The following is a 17,914-nucleotide window of genomic DNA, read 5'->3' on the forward strand; positions in this document are numbered from 1 at the left end:
GCCAAGGGTTATTTTCTCTAACTGTTGAAACTTAAAGCTCATTTTCCACTGACTGGCAGTGTATTTCAACTCTCTGAACCGTAGCATAGTAAACAACTATTCTGACCTCTAATTGGTAAACTGGCTGAAAGTTCCACAGGTGAAGAAGACCAACACAGGAGGAGAGGGTTCTAGGGTATCCTTTAGCCTGAGGATGGTTGACTGGTGTACTGTGTAGGGAAAACACAAGTTGTGTACAAAGAGGGTTGCCATGACGTTCAGGTTATGGTACACTAAGGATTGGCTTTGTTGTTAACTTGTTAATAATTACCAATTTTGAAATTGATATGACAGGTTCTTTGTAGTGAGGGTCTTCTGATACCTAAAACCATTGGTATCTGATGGTGTTGGAGATGAGTCAGTCATACACTTCAATACGTTTCCCCAATTGTTTGGTAGGCTTGCCTATAGATAGCACCTACAGAGAAGGGTTAACAAGATGAGGGGCATTCATATAAACTAATCACACAGTATAACGACTTCCATTGACGAGCAGACGACACCTTCACATCCAAGTCCATGTTTGACTGCCAAAGTATTCTAGATGTATTCACGGTCAGGCTTGGCCATTGCTAGAGTATGAAAGAGAAATTACAGCATTATTCTGTGGGAGATGTAATTGTTAATTGAAGTTAAGATGTACGTCTCAGGAGGAGATTAGGCTGGGTCTCTATTGTATAGACTTGTGGCTCGAGCGATTTGAAAGATGGTCGGAAATTCTGGCACATACTCAAAATCAGCAGGGAGTTTCAAAGCCTGGTGGTACTTGGTTATGTGGCATTGTGTCAAATCCTATCCTGTCATTCGGAAACAAGACTGGTGTTGTTTGATGTTTTCATATTGAGCTGGCAGGGGTTAAAGGTCCGACATGTGCATATAGCACAAATGATCTGTGCCAGGTGTGGCACAATGAGCAGACACAATGTCGTCCTTGTCAAGACTTCTTTAAAAAAAAAATCATGGTTGCTGAATCTTGAATCCACACATCCTTCCTCTTGATTCTCTTTATTGCCATCACTATTGATTTTATGTTGCTCCGTAAAATGCCGATTCCGACAATATTTCAACTGGTCATGATATGATTCATTTCCATAATGATTCACATTGTTCATTTAACCTTACAATAAAATCTCCATGTTTATCGTATAAAACCCATGACGATTATGAAGACATCATGAGTTTTACAACTAGCTCATTTCATACTAGTGGTTTAGTAATATTGATATATTTGGAGAGAGAAAACAAATATGGACTACAAATTTCTCCCAATCAGACTGTCACTACCATCATCCAGCAATAACAGTCCACCCTATCTTCTCCTTTGCAGCAACGATTTCTTATTTCGTAATCCAAACAAATGTTTGCGTTAGTAAAACACGCCGATGAGTGTACATAACATCCACTGTTATTGTGAGCTATCTCTAAGTATATTTATTCTTCCTTACAGGGATTGCGGAGACAGCAGTGGTGGAGCTGAAGCGCCCAAAGAAGGAAGAACTGGCCCTTGGCGTGGACATCATTTTGAAGTGTGTTATCACAGGCAACCCAGAACCTTCCATTCTCTGGTACCACAACAAGTTCAGGTATGTTTAATCACTGACACAGCCCTGAAGATGCTAGCATTGGTAAACTAATGTTTGACGTGACTGCTTCGCCAATGTTTCTTGCCGTTATAACTGATGATTTTACATTCCACTCAACCTTGTAACTATTTGTCTACAGAACATTGTAGCATGACTCCCAACACTGTAATTGTCTACAGAACATTGTAGCATCACTCCCAACACTGTAATTGTCTACAGAACATTGTAGCATCACTCCCGACACTGTAATTGTCTATACAGAACATTGTAGCATGACTCCCAACACTGTAATTGTCCACAGAACATTGTAGCATGACACCCGACACTGTAATTGTCTACAGAAAATTGTTGTATGACTCCCGACACTGTAATTGTCTACAGAACATTGTAGCATCACTCCCGACTCTGTAATTGTCTACAGAACATTGTAGCATCACTCCCGACACTGTAATTGTCTACAGAACATTGTAGCGTCACTCCCGACTCTGTAATTGTCCACAGAACATTGTAGCATGACACCCGACACTGTAATTGTCTACAGAAAATTGTTGTATGACTCCCGACACTGTAATTGTCTACAGAACATTGTAGCATCACTCCCGACTCTGTAATTGTCTACAGAACATTGTAGCATCACTCCCGACACTGTAATTGTCTACAGAACATTGTAGCGTCACTCCCGACACTGTAATTGTCTTCAGAACATTGTAGCATAACTCCTTATACTGTAATTGTCTACAGAACATTGTAGCATAACTCCTAATACTGTAATTGTCTGCAGAACATTGTAGCATAACTCCTAATACTGTAATTGTCTACAGAACCTTGTAGCATAACTCCTAATACTGTAATTGTCTTCAGAACATTGTACTTGACTCCCAACACTGTAATTGTCTACAGAACATTGTAGCATCACTCCCAATACTGTAATTGTCTGCAGAAATAGTAGCATCAATCCCAACACTGTTATTACTGGTTGAACACTATATATGTTGTAGAAGAACTGTTTATGATTTTTTAATGCTATGGAACAAGCCTGAATGATCCTGAGTTTAATGTGTGCTCAAATACATGTTAAACAGTTGCATATACAAAACAATTGTCTATAACCTGTGCATATTTTATACATTATGCCAACCCCAAAAAAGTTAAACTTGTCAAATTTGAAAAAATATTTGTAAATGGTATTTCAGAAGGAAAAGCAATATGGATTGCTAAGATTTCGAGGACCGTTTAGCCACATGTTATGTACAATTTATTTAGATAGGTTACGGGTTAGACATATTCCTCGTCCCACAAGAATGGATAGTTACCACGATGCAATCAGTTCCGCATGTTGACAGCTTGTGCTATTTTCTTTACAAATGAGATAAGGCTGTCTTCACGTTAGTGTAATTCTTTTCAAAATGTTTGCTTAATCGGTGTTTTTAGAATAAATTTTCTGAAATCAGAACCACATAGTTTTGACAAATTCAACAATGGTTGGGCTGTTCGGTTATGTAACCCACTGCCCCTTTCCAACAACAATGTGAACAATACCAGGTTGTTTTTTGGCCAATATCAGTTTCATTCAGGTTTTCTTTGAGCCACATGGCCATGCCAACGTCATGTGTTCTCTGCCATAGTGCCATAATGGTCCACTCAGTGTCCTCAGTTGAGCCGTGACATGCCTGGGGGGGCTGTGAGTGATTTCCTCAGTTCAGAGGACCACCAAAATGGCAGGCATTTGTCCCTGTTGGAGGGTGGGGTGGGGGGGGGTGGGTGCATGCATGCGTGTTTGTGGCTGCTTGTAAGTCTGGATTGATGCCAGTTTTATAGTGCTAGCCCACTGAGATAACATGCCACAGTTTATTAACAATGATACCCCACTCAGACACAGTATACTGACCGAGAGCCGACCATTCTTTGTTTTATCCCCATGATGCCAAACGCCAGGCAGGGAAACAGCAAGTACCATCTTTTAACGTCTTTTGGTATGACGTGGCCAGGGATCAACCACCGACCTTCCGCTCTCCTTGCAGACACTCCTTCCACTAACCATAGTGAGTGAGTGAGTGATTTGGGTTAGACGCCGCTCTGAACAGTATTCCAGTTATATCACAATGTGTCAGCTGAATATCTGAGGAAAACCTGAAGTGAAGCAGGTCTCAGACATTTATCACTTTAGTGAAACCCATAAACATGGTATGGTGCTGAAAAACCAAGAACCATAATAGGGGCGAACCAGGATTCGAACCCATGATCATAGGTTTCTAGCTTGCCAAGAGACACAACTCTGCGCAGCAAATTGTGGAGCCTTGGACAACTGGGCCACCCGTGCCCCTCAACTAACTTTAATCATAGAACCATTACCTGACAAATGCCTCTCCAGTCTTTTCCTCAGCTTGCCTGTTTACCATAAACCCAGCAGTTTCGTTCATATACACACACACCAGCTAGGTGGGAGGTTTGCCATGCATTTAGTTCAACAAAACAAGAAAACATTTTGACAACTCGTGGTTTCAAGGAGAAACATTTGCGGCCTCACAATTGTAAAGTGTTATTGGTTGACAAGCACTTTACCGCGTTCATTATCTTGGAGATTACAGTAGTAAAGGTTCTAATGGAAAAATATTTGAAGTAGTGCATGAGTTCCGCTCTGGGGGTCTACACTTAAACAGTTGTAGATAATGTGAGTTATTAGTTATTGCTATGACCTATCATTCTTTGTGGCATGTAATGTCAGTCCAGGTCTTTTAAGATTTTCAAAGGAATATGTATGAACATTGTGAAACATGCCATCGTACATGGGGCTGATTGGTTGCAATTTACAAGACATGCGTTCTATGTTATTTTCCTTGTTCTATGGCATAGAATTCAAACCTTTTGATAAACTGGCGGTGTGGTCAGAGACTTCCTTGATCCTGTTCATGCTATTAGATTACATTTACTGAAAAGATTAAATAAATGATAAAGTCCTTTGCAGTAACCTACATGACAATTTGCCGACCAGTTTGCATAACAGTAGTTGTAGGAAAGCAGCATCCACCTTGTGTAGCAATAGTTGGAAGAAAATAACAGCCAATGTTCGTCACAGTAGTTGTAGGATAGCAGTATTTATCTTGTGTAATAGTAGTTGTAGTAAAGCAGCATTTACCTTGTGTAACAATAGTTTTAAGAATGCAGCATATTTCTTGTGTAACAATAGTACTACGAAAGACTAGGTAACATTCGCAGCATCTTGTATAACATTAGCTGAGATAAAGACAGTTTACCTTTAGTAACACTAGTGGTAAGAAAGCAGCATCTTACTTGTATAACAGTATTGAATTGTAAGAAAGACAATGCAGTTGTAAGAAAGCAGCATCTTACTTGTATAACAGTATTAAATTGTAAGAAAGTAGCATCTTACTTGTATAACAGTATTAAATTGTAAGAAAGTAGCATCTTACTTGTATAACAGTATTGAATTGTAAGAAAGTAGCATCTTACTTGTACAACAGTATTGAATTGTAAGAAAGTAGCATCTTACTTGTATAACAGTATTGAATTGTAAGAAAGTAGCAACTTACTTGTATAACAGTGTTGAATTGTAAGAAAGTAGCATCTTACTTGTATAACAGTATTAAATTGTAAGAAAGTAGCATCTTACTTGTATAACAGTATTAAATTGTAAGAAAGTAGCATCTTACTTGTATAACAGTATTAAATTGTAAGAAAGTAGCATCTTACTTGTACCACAGTATTAAATTGTAAGAAAGTAGCATCTTACTTGTATAACAGTATTGAATTGTAAGAAAGTAGCATCTTACTTGTATAACAGTGTTGAATTGTAAGAAAGTAGCATCTTACTTGTATAACAGTATTAAATTGTAAGAAAGTAGCATCTTACTTGTATGACAGTATTAAATTGTAAGAAAGTAGCATCTTTCTTTTGTAACTGTAGTTGTCAGTAAGCAGCATCCAGCTTATGTAACAGTAGTTGTAACAAAAGCAGCACCTCTTAGTTCCTTGTGCATCTGATCAGGTGTGTGACCTGTTGTCTCATCATGGTCAAATTAATGGCCTATTCTAGCTGCCAGCTAGAGTCTTTATGTTCTGAGTGAAGTGTGGAGATTCTGTTGGGCATATTCTCTGTTTCCCATGGAAGCCTGAGTGGCTATTGTCAAAGGTGATCCTACAGAGACACCAAGGATGCTCACATTAGCAAAGCCTATATCAAAGAACAGAGTCCCATCAGTGGAGTAGAGCTGGAGACATTGCCTGCTGCCGTTGCTGCCAGCGTCTCAGACCTCTCTCTAGGATTCCACTCTGTATGTTTGAACATGGCATTTGGTCCTGGGGCAAGCGGCACCAGCTTTGAAAATGATCTTCTTATGAAGCTGAACATCACTGTTACATCAAACTGATACATAAAGACAATTGTTAATGCACAAGACCTACTTGAAAGCAGGAGAATGTATTTTGATCCTTCCTTCAAGTATTGCCCTCGTAGTGACACCACACTCGAAGCAAATGTTCCTCTCCGCTCTGAAGGGGTCCATTTTCCTCACATAACACATGATATTTGCAGTGCTCAACTGCCTTTCTGATCAATCCATTTCAAACTAATGGAATCGCTTCCAAAATCTATTTCCTTTGTGTTGAAATATGATAACTTTATTCAAAAATTCAAATAAAAATGTAACAGGGCACATTTTAAAAATTAGTCTGTTTGAAATGGCTCGAAGTATTTACAAGGAGCATGAGTTCAAGAAAACTTTTCAATAGGTTTTTCGCTCAATAGCTGCAATAGCTTTGAAACTTGAGGAGGTAAATGTGAGTGGTTCAATGTGGTCTTGAAGAGATTGTGTTCCACTCTGTGTGGAGTGGTGGAAAGGGCAGACATGATACCCCGGCAGTGGGGCTGGAGGACATGTGGATTGGGGGGGTTCTACCCCTTGCTGATGTCTCTTCACACATGAAGTAAGATATCCGGCCATCAGGCTCAAGTGAGCCAAATAAATACCAAATGTCACTCTCCCTCATACACTAAGCATTACAATGTGTTTTTGACGAGATTCATGTTTGGGTATCTGATAAAGTTCATCATCTTGTGACCTGTCCAATTGTAGTTATTTTCTACTCAAAAGAAGTTCAAGAACACCCAAGTTTTTCATAGGACTATAGTTATTGACATGACAGATTCTAATCATATATAAAAAGAGTTGGATGTTCTTTAACTTCTTTTGAGTAGTATATATACAGGGCAAACAATATATATATTTTTCCTAAATTCTTTTTAATCGTTTTAAGCACCTGCCTTTTATACTGGGTCTAGAAATTCATGGAAAAAAATTTGCTGTGTGAAATGATTGCTCAAATGTGCTTGTTGAATATAATAGTTACATATTTGGTTGTTTTAGTCTGTTTTAGTTTGTGCTTGTTGAATATAATAGTTACATATTTGGTTGTTTTAGTCTGTTTTAGTTTGTATTGTAAATTAAGCATCTGTTTTAAGCATATGTCTTTCTGGAACTACATGCAATTTGATCTTAGGCTTTTACCGTGAACCAAATATATTTTATTTAACTTTAATTACTATGGCAAGGCTGTTGTGGGCTACATTGATTTCATATGTGTCACAATAAGTAAGAAAACACTCTGGAATAGGAGGTGCTTGGACGGACAGGGTCCTTCTGTATTTGAAAAACACCTAAATTGAACACCGACAATTCTAGCATCATCACCTTATTGAATCCCAGTGATGCTATCTCTGAAGAGGTTTTTTTTAGATGGATACTGAGGGCTGCTTTTTACTTTGATTGTGAGATAATTAGTTAACAGGTGACTTGGTGACCTAAAAACTGGACTTAAAAATATCTCAAGTCCTTGAAGATATAACAAGTATCAGTGATTGATTACGATAGCCTCAGATTTTTGTCAAAGAAGATGATTTTTGAGTAATTATTCCTTTCTTACTTTTAATATAAATAATTCATACCTTCCAAATGTGTTTGGAGTTCATGTGGAAAATTTTGTGAGGGAAATTATATAATCTCTGTGGGCCTCTCAATCTAATTTTGTCAACTGAGCCTAAATGAAATCTGACATCACGCTTGAAGGCTTGAAAGCGTATTCTCTCGTGTGGATTGTCTTTGAAATACTGACAGAGAACCAGGAGGTTTTCTCCTTACCATCTGTAATTGAAGAATCAGAATAAATTTTGTGATGTTTCAGAATACCTCTTAGTTTTGTCATTTTGACAAAAAACAAACAGAGACTAGAATCAGCCTGTAATTTTCTCCTACCGTTCTTTAATACCCTACAGAGGCGCTGGGCAGTCAGGGAGTGTGAATGGGACATGTTTTGTTTTGTCTTTCTTCAAATGACAGTGCAATAACATTAGCAGTTTCAAGGAAAGCATCATTGAGACTTCTAATCAATGTGAAAATTACGTCTTTGCCAGCAATTTGCTGTGGGTCACTGAGTTTGGATAATTTACAGGCTATTCATCATTAGCTAACTCTTGTTTAAGATTCAGCACCCTTGGTTTTTATTCAGATTTAAATTGGTTTTTAATTGATATTTTATGTACTATGTTAATATTGCTCATTAGGACTCTACGAGGGATGGAGCATGGTGATTACGTGGTTGCTCCTTTGATGGGAAGGATTCTTGTGAAAGATGGGCAGATGCTAAAAGTTCGTTTTCTTTTGTACAACTTCGTTCTTCATCTATTTTTGCAAACCTAATTCCATGTATAAAGATGTATACTAAGTGTAATGAATATTAAAACATTTTTTTATATTTTTTTAAAGAATTATTCTGGTCTGAAAATGTAAATTAGGATGTATGATGATAAACCAGTGAGCTTGATTACAATAATTACATGACTCATAGATTTAATTACGAATGTCCCGGTAATTGGGGAATGGAATCCAAGCATTTACTTAGACGATAAAAAATTGTCAGATTCCCTGTAATGAAGTAATTCACCATGCATCTAACATCTCATTCGAAAATACACGTCTCAGTCTGGGACTTGTTAAAAGTTAAACTTTAATCAGCTAATCAAGTTCTTTCGCTTAAACCTTCTGGCTCTTTTTTCACATTTTCAAGCAATTGCCTTTGTTAATTTCATTGAAATTAAAGTTTTCTTTGTTCTATTAAATGCTCAAGGGACTTTAAAGGCAAGTAAATTTTTAGTTGCAGATTAACAGAATGCAAGTGTGGAATTGAAGTTACAAAAATAATTCATATTGGATAATTCAAGTGCCATGGTTTTTGCCAGAGGCTGGGCTTGTTTAAACAAAGAGTGTGACAGAACCTAAACTGCTGTAGTCCATCGGGTTTTAAAGTCATTTAATCTGTTTTCCTTTGAGGGAACGGAGAATTGTATTTTTTCCATGTCTGAAATGTTTTCTCAAAATTTGATATGACACTGTTCCTTTGGAATCGCCATCTTTGGGCGACATTGGTGTTTTCTTACACAACGGCAACACTTGCGTGTGGCAACAACTGTCCTCAAAATGCTGTTTGCTGTCCAACCACAAAGTGATACATCATAATTTTTAGCGAAGCATTACTACAATGTGCCTTGAATTCTTTGTGAATCATCCTGTGTCACTCACATACAAAATCAAGTTACGGCATCAAAGCATTAAAGTTTCATTTCTTTAATGCACGATGACTGCATTCAACCAGTTGTAGTCCACCATTTGGGAAAAATATTTGTTTAAAGTGTATTTATCAATCAAGTCCTGTTTTAGATGCCGTTTGTTTGAACCATTTGTAAATAAGGAGATGCTTGTGCTACTTAGAACATGTTCTGGTGATTTGTAGAATATTTTCATGTGACTTCACGTCAGTTTTTTTATAAAGCATGTTATGTCATTTGTTTTCTTTAATCCTTTTTTATACTATTTTGGTCCATTAACAGTATTGCTATGTCAGTTATGTCTGTATATCCCCATACGTCATATGAAAGTAATTAAGGTGTGTTAAACTTAAGCGAAAGTGTATCTGTTTTATTAGAAACATGCTGAGCATGTTGGTATGGGTGGTGATACCCATGTGGATACTGTTAGCTGCACAACAGATCATAGAGAGCTGGGAGAGATGACCCTCTGTCAACCTTTCCTTAATATTTAGTTACTTTAGAATTGGAAAGTCAACAAGCAGTTATCAGGAAAACAGTTTAATGGCTAAAGACTGGTAGATGGTGTCCTTTTGGGTATTGGTCAGAGGGATATAGGTTTCGCTGCAGCGCTTGTCGTACCATGGAAACATGGGCCGTGATGGTTACCAAACGTCCCACGGAGATGATGGGCTGGCTTCCTGCATGTGTGATCCATTGAAAGGGGGCTTCGGCTGCTTTATGAGATGTTTAAAGTATCTTCTGCTAGTGATCGCCATGTTTTGTCTGTGTGTGGGTGAGGAATGGTTTTGGTCAGTGATTAAACAGTCAGTTTACACGTCTACTTCGGCTGATGTAGCAGCGATGGCCGTCATGCAGATGATGGCTTATGCACTGTGGGCCCCTCCCTAGGGGTGGGGAAGGCACAGGGCACAGGGCACTCACACATACAACACAGGCAGCATCCCACCCAGTTCTTCTCCACCATGAAGGCTTTAGCAGAAGAACAGTCACAAATCCTGATCTGTGGTTATGCTATCACTCTCAACATGGTCCGGTTCAATTCCTGTTTTTCTCTGTATCAGTGACATCCTTTACTTGTGATATTGTGCTCTTAACTGTCAAATAGCATCTAATCAGGGCTGCACTGTTCTGCAGAGCATTCTTATGACTATGGCAACCATACCAGGTGTGTTTCTTAAACCTGAGGAGCTAAATCAGCTTACCAACGACCTCCCTCAAACCCAACCTGCCTTAGTTACCCACCCTGCCTCAGTTACCCACCCTCAACCCCACCCTGCCTCAGTTACCCACCCTCAACCCCACCCTGCCTCAGTTACCCTCCCTCAACCCCACCCACCCTCAAACCCATCCTGCCTCAGTTGCCCACCCTCAATCCCACCCTGCCTCAGTTACCCACCCTCACACCCACCCTGCCTTAGTTACCCACCCTCAATCCCTCCCTGCCTCAGTTACCCACCCTCAACCCCACCCTGCCTCAGTTACCCACCCTCAATCCCACCCTGCCTCAGTTACCCACCCTCAACCCCACCCTGCCTCAGTTACCCACCCTCAATCCCACCCTGCCTCAGTTACCCACCCTCAACCCCACCCATCCTCAATCCCACCCTGCTTCAGTTACCCACCCTCAATCCCACCCTGCCTCAGTTACCCACCCTCAACCCCACCCTGCCTGTTACCCACCCTCAATCCCACCCTGCCTCAGTTACCCACCCTCAATCCCACGCTGCCTCAGTTACCCACCCTCACACCCACGCTGCCTCGGTACCCACCCTCAACTCAACCCTGCCTCAGTTACCCACCCTCAACCCTACCCTGCCTCAGTTACCCATCCTCAATCCCACCCTGCTTCAGTTACCCACCCTCAATCCCACGCTGCCTCAGTTACCAACCCTCACACCCACCCTGCCTCAGTTACCCACCCTCAATCCCACGCTGCCTCAGTTACCCACCCTCACACCCACGCTGCCTCAGTTACCCACCCTCAACTCAACCCTGCCTCAGTTACCCACCCTCAACCCTACCCTGCCTCAGTTACCCACCCTCAACCCCACCCACCCTCAATCCCACCCTGCTTCAGTTACCCACCCTCAATCCCACCCTGCCTCTGTTACCCACCCTCGATCCCACCCTGCCTCAGTTACCCACCCTCGATCCCACCCTGCCTCAGTTACCCATCCTCAACCCGACCTTGCCTCAGTAACCCACCCTCAACCCCACCCAGCCTCAATCCCACCCTGCTTCAGTTACCCACCCTCAACCCTACCCTACCCTGCCTCAGTTACCTACCCTCAATCCCACCCTGCTTCAGTTACCCACCCTCAATCCCACCCTGCCTCAGTTACTCACCCTCGATCCCACCCTGCCTCAGTTACTCACCCTCGATCCCATCCTGCCTCAGTTACCCACCCTCAACCCCACCCTGCCTCAGTTACCCTCCCTCAACCCCACCCACCCTCAATCCCACCCTGCTTCAGTTACCCACCCTCAATCCCACCCTGCCTCAGTTACCCACCCTCGATCCCACCCTGCCTCAGTTACCCACCCTCGATCCCACCCTGCCTCAGTTACCCACCCTCAACCTCACCCTGCCTCAGTTACCCACCCTCACACCCACCCTGCCTCAGTTACCCACCCTCAATCCCACCCTGCCTCAGTTACCCACCCTCAACCCGTCCCTGCCTACTGTCATTGCGTACATCTATCTGTCTCACACCTTCCTGTAACACAGCTCTCGCAGTGTTTGTATTCAGCAACTTTACCACCATGTGAGAATGTCAACTTTTGGTCGAGAGTAGCTACTGCATAAATAATGGATATGAGAGATGTTTTCAAGTTTGTGTAATTTCGAACTAGAAAGTGAATCTGTACCCAAATGCTAATTTCGCCTGCTATTCTTGCCTCGTCAGGCTCTCGGCAGCTGCACAAAAGGAAACAGGCTTATTTGTTATCAAAATAGATATTCATACTGAAAACAAATTAAGGAGATTTCCTGAGGAGGGAATATATTTATATAATTGAAAAGAATTTCAAATTATGTACTAAGAAAACTCTCAGAAATACCAGGCTCTAATCTCAAAAATGATAATTATCTCAAATAATTTAAACATTTTGGTAAATTAGGCATTTGCTGTGTGTAGGGGCAGATTATAGACGGGGGCATGTCCAGGTTGGGTGCTTATCTTGGCTGTGCACTGACTCCAGCCCAGGATGGCCCTGCCTGCTCCCAATGGGTGGCCGCTACACAGAATCTACGCGGGTTCTAATTACCAGCAGCAAATCTATGACATTTATAATTGCTTCTCTGTGGGCAATATTTACTGTGGAATTAGGATTGTTACACAAACTTCTGAAACATGATTCTCAAATAGTTGAACTGATAGATAGTTGTTGTGCGAGTAGCACTAGGAACCCTGCAAGGTTGGCAAACCCAGGACTTTGATAAGATGGTGGCAGATTTTATGTAACATTTTTACCAAATGTTTATCGCGTGAGTTTACTTGTTTATGGAAGGAATCTGAGGCGCAGTTATTGCCAGACAGTTAAATCTCTATGGTGACGTTAATGCCACCAAACATTGCCAGAGAATGGTGAAAGGTTCCGTCACTGCCACCATTTACCTCCGAGAGTTGACCAACTTGTGATAACTTGTACTGCTCCATTTCCTCATTAAGGAACATATATCTATACAATATTAGGTTTCTCTTCTCTCAAGATATTGTTGGATGTGGAAGGGACAGGAGGAGGATCAGATGCATGATGGCTTTGTCGTTAAAGCACATCTGGAGTATGCGTCCTATTCTACTTGAATACAGAATCTCTGACTTGTTGGTTTGGGAAGGTTGGTTGGTTGGTTGGTTGGTTTGTTGTTTAAGGCCGCACTCAGCAATATTCCCGCTATATGACGGCGGTCTGTAAATAATCCAGTGATTGACAGCATGAGCATCGATCCACGCAATTGGGATCAATGACATGCATCAACCAAGTCAGCGAGCCTGACCACCCGATCCCATTAGTCGCCTTTATGACAAGCATAGTCGCCTTTTACGGCAAGTATGGGTTGCTGAAGACCTATTCTACCCCAAAATCTTCACGGGTCTGGTTTGGGAAGGACACAGACAAACTATGTGGAATATGTTGAGATCTGACAATCAGGACAATTATTACTGATGCTGTTTTCTTAAGGCCGGGATCCAAACATGAACAAAAAATCTTGGGTTATCCAATACTCATAAAAAAGATATGTACTCACTAATTCTATGGTGAAATCTCAAAGGATCCATCTTGCTGATATTTAGAAAGCTAGTCAACACTTAGAAAGGGTCAGAATACATCATTTGTGTCATGCGATATTCAGTTGTCACTCATATCTCCCCACTGACATGTAATAAATACCTGTTCCTATGGACCTGTCAAAGTAATCTGTCATTTAGCAGGAGTTGGGAAGCAATGTTTTTTTATGGGCTTGTTCCTCTTTGGTGAAATTTTGGCTTAATAAATGAAATTAGTCAGCTTAGATTCTGGAAATTACAATAATTGTTTGTGATGAGAGTTTCTTTGCAGCAGCCAAGCTGCAGAAACTACATATTTGATTCCCCCCAAATGACATTGATGGTGCTGGATGTGTGGTAAAACATGGCCATGATGCTGATTACATGAGACTAATAATTGCAATGAGCTCAGGATTCAAATTTTGTTTTTTAAACATTGTCATTTTTAATATTGGTTTTGAGTTGTAAATGGCTACATTTTGTTAGGTTTTACATATTTCGCAAGAAAATGTTTTTGATGAATGAAAATTTGTTTGGACATATCATGAAAGTAGGAGAAGCATTTGAAGAAGGGATATCCACCAAGTTGGGAAACATGTCATTGTCAATTGTACACTTTTGTAAATGTTGTGATCAATGATTAGGGATTCTCTGTCTAGTTTAGCTATAGAACAATGGACCAAATCTACTTGTCAAATACACTCTATTCCAGTATGGAAGATAATAGCCCAAATCTTGAGAAAGTTGAAATCGACAACAGTGGCTAAGTTGTAACATTTCTTAGAAGTTAGGAGAATGTGATCTTTGTTCACATAACTGATATCTGGTTTCTGCTGTGGAAACATGTCAACTGCTGTTTTGAAAAGAAAAGATAAACAATTTTTGTCAGTTGAAATGATTTGGTCCTCCCGTCTCTTTTCATATGTAAGATGAGTTGACAGTGATGCAGTCTTCCTGATATCACAGCCTAGATGCCTGTCTGCTAGAAGCCTTCAGTGAGACTTGTAAAACAACAAGATAAGTTGTTAAAATGGGAAGCAAGTAGCATTTGTTGCGGATCCACTCTGTGACTGACTAGTTTTGTTCGCACGACCGTGAAAGCCTTCCTCTATTGTACTTGCAGCTATGATTTCTCCAAAGCTCTTGTGTGATTGACGTTTTCTATTAGCTTTGAAGTAGTTGTTGGGCAGATAGGATCAGAATTCATGTTGTTATGCTGTGATTAGAGGCCAGGGTTACTTCGGAGGGCTGTGCTATGCCTTTATGCTGTTTACCAGCAAGAGTCTGAGAGTGATGTGCAAATGTGTGACACCGTCTGATGACATTGACTAGGTACCAGCGGGTGGCTTCACGAATGCTGCTGCTTTTGCCTCTGCCATTGTACAGTTTAGGTGATCCCGAACAAACCTGTGACAGGCAGTTAAAGAAAAATTGGAAAAGATTGTGGCATCAGTGCTAAAGAGGACATAGGTAAAGACTATGAATATGACAGGAGGCTCAGGGTACTCCTTATAATGTTACCTGCACAATGCCATGAACACCAGGGGATCATACTCCCCTGACAGCTGATAATGTAAGCCTATACTTATCAACAGACATCTGCTAGACTCTTGAAATTCTCATGGATGTCAAAATTATGCTCTTTTACATTTAATGTTTCTAACATTGATAGTTTTTAGATCCAGTGATTGCTAACATGTTGGCTGGCTGTGGTTCGTTTGGTTTTGTGGCTATGATGTTTTAAAGCCAAATGCCATCTTTCATGTTGTGCAGTATTCAACTATGCTCAAATTCAAACATGTTTCTTATTTGTCATTTGCTACAAGTGATGCAACTGATAACGTTTGTCTAGATCCTGGTCGCGGTCTAGTGCCTAGGATAGGAGGAGAACTTGCATTGATAAACCCAGAGTTACAACAAACTTTATGTGTTTCTCCTGTTCCTGTGTCAGAGGTCCATGTGGTTTTGTGTGATGATTCTCTAGTAGATAAATAGTACATGCATGTCCACAAAAACTAGCTGTAGATTGCCTGATTACATATAAATAATCAGTGAGTTAAGTCTTTGAATGGCATTAAGAAGTGATACACGTGAGAGAGAAAATTTATGGATGTCAACTTCTTTATTATGAGGAACACAACGTTTCACAGTATATACTTGCTCCTCCTTCAGGTGATGAAGGAGTGAGTGAGTGAGTAATTTTTGCTTAACGCCGCATCAGCAATCTTGCAGCTATTCGCGGCGAGGTGATGAAGGAGTAAGCATATGCCAAAATGTTGTGTACAGAGGGGTGGTGGGGTAGTCGAGTGGTTAAAGCGTTCACCCGTCACGCCAAGCACCCAGGTTTGATTCCCCACATTGGTACAACGTGTGAAGAACATTTCCTCTGTCCTCCGCCGTGATACCGCTGGAATAGTGCTAAAAGCGGCATGAAACCAAACTCACTCACTCATGATAAAGAAGTTGCGTAGAGTGTTGTATAAAGGTGTCAATAAATCTTTGTCCTATGCTGCCTTTCTTTATGAGGGCTCCATAGTTATTAGACTACCACTTAGTGTATGAAAACATTTCTTTAAAATAATTTATTCTTTTCGAAAGAACTTTTCCTCCTCTGCTGTGTGGAATCAAGGAAACTAGACTTGAGTTAGCTTGATCTAGACCTGCCCAGGCATTTAATAAATAATAATTATAAAAATATAAATTCCACAGTCATGGTGCAGGACTACTCAGGTATAAGTCATTGCATTCAAATTAAGTTACCTTATCAGATATGAATAAAGTTTTTAGTGCTGAAGTTAACGAGAAGACGGAAATAAATATATGTGAGAAGTAATACTGTCTTGATAATGGAACAGGATATTGATTGACAGGCTAGTTGTGTATATACAAGAGCAGTGATAGTGTCTGGACATAGAAGTATCAGTATTGGCAACTGGGTGAAGACATGCACAGCTTTGTTGATGAAAATGTTTATACAAGATAAGGATTTATCTCCCTTGTGCACTGGGAAGTGGCAGTTAAATTTTTCCAAGAGCAACCCCCTTTGGGGTATTTGTCCTATTTCTTTTATGTTCATGACTATTCTGAGTATTTCACTGCTCGGAGATTGACGAAGGTTTAAAAGTCGCGAGCGTGTGGCTTGTTGTAAGTCCTCCACAATGGTAAACTCTCTTTCCCTTCAGTCATGATTATGACTTTGTCTGGCTGTGGAAGTCCAGAGTCTTTACCCACTCAAAAAAATCAAACTTTCTTAACATAAAGCTTCTGTCGGAGACGTTTTGGGAAAAGGGATTCCTAGGACTTGGCTGCAGGGCAGGTGATGGAGAAGTCCTATCTCTAGCCTTGCTGCAAGGCAGCATTGAATGATAAGTCAGTGGTTGTATATTAATTTCATCATTATAATAGGTAAGTCTAGGTAAGCGGACAGTACAAGGATGCAAGTCTTTTTAAAGGATAACTTATTATTTATATAATGTTTATATTTAATAATTTATTTCATGATTCAAACTTAGAATCATTTCCTTATTGACTTGTGCAAGTCTAGCCTATCACCACCACGACTAGATAAGGCAACGGGCCTGAGTGTGCTGTGGTAATCTCTACAGAGACATCTAGATTGTACTAAGTAGAGTCATTAGGGTAGATTGTAGATGGGACGGAGGCTAAGTAGTAGGGAATAAAAACATCATTTATTTAGAGAGTTAAAAAAAAAAAATCATAAAAAGATTTTCAAATCATTTTGGTGAAATTTGAGCCCGAAGGCCCCATGGTTGCAATTGGCTTAAATTAAACTTACATAAATGTTTAGTTTATGTGAGATGTTTGAGTAACCTGGTGTTGACATAGTTGTTTATATGATGATTTCATTTTATTAAGATCATTTAGAAGAAATATTCTAATTTGATATAGGCAATGATAAAGGGCTCATACACTTTTAGGGAAAAATGCCATAAGTAACAATATTAGGATATGTAATTAATACGTTTTTCCTTTTATTTTTCAATGGACTAATTATTTGAAAAAAAATGCAAATTGGATTTGGAAGCTGTCAGTAGAGAGGTCTATGGACGGAGGGTCAGTGAGGGCTTGTGACACTTTGCATATGGCCGAGGTCTCTTGACTACAGGAAGTGAGGCAGTGAGCGTGCTCACTATAATGTAGACCTAAATGGGTGGCGGAAGTGTCAGAATTATCCTACGGATGAGGTCACTATTTGGCAAAACATTTTGGCCTGTGTCTGCATCGTGTCATGGTTATCCAATATATAATTGTCAGTAAACTGTAGCCCTTTAATGCCAGGTCAACGTGACACTCCACTCGAACCATTATACTTCGTAATGACCTTCAGGGAGGCTTTTGTAAATAAATCCAGCAAGATGGAGAACATTTTAGACACGAAACTT

General features: G+C 40.3%; 1 protein-coding gene across 2 annotated transcripts in view; it reads left to right on the top strand.

The window, feature by feature from the left end:
- The window catches only part of LOC124131835 (inactive tyrosine-protein kinase 7-like), a 137,282-nt gene that overhangs the window by 54,102 nt on the left and 65,266 nt on the right, over positions 1 to 17,914 (top strand). For both annotated transcript variants that reach the window (XM_046495326.2, XM_046495328.2), the window contains exon 3: positions 1,487 to 1,622. In XM_046495326.2, the coding sequence (XP_046351282.2) occupies positions 1,487 to 1,622 (136 nt within the window). The remainder of the gene's footprint in view (positions 1 to 1,486; positions 1,623 to 17,914) is intronic.

The sequence above is a fragment of the Haliotis rufescens genome, unplaced genomic scaffold, assembly GCF_023055435.1.
Source record: "Haliotis rufescens isolate VD_foot unplaced genomic scaffold, xgHalRufe1.0.p SCAF_3, whole genome shotgun sequence".
Taxonomy (NCBI): domain Eukaryota; kingdom Metazoa; phylum Mollusca; class Gastropoda; order Lepetellida; family Haliotidae; genus Haliotis; species Haliotis rufescens.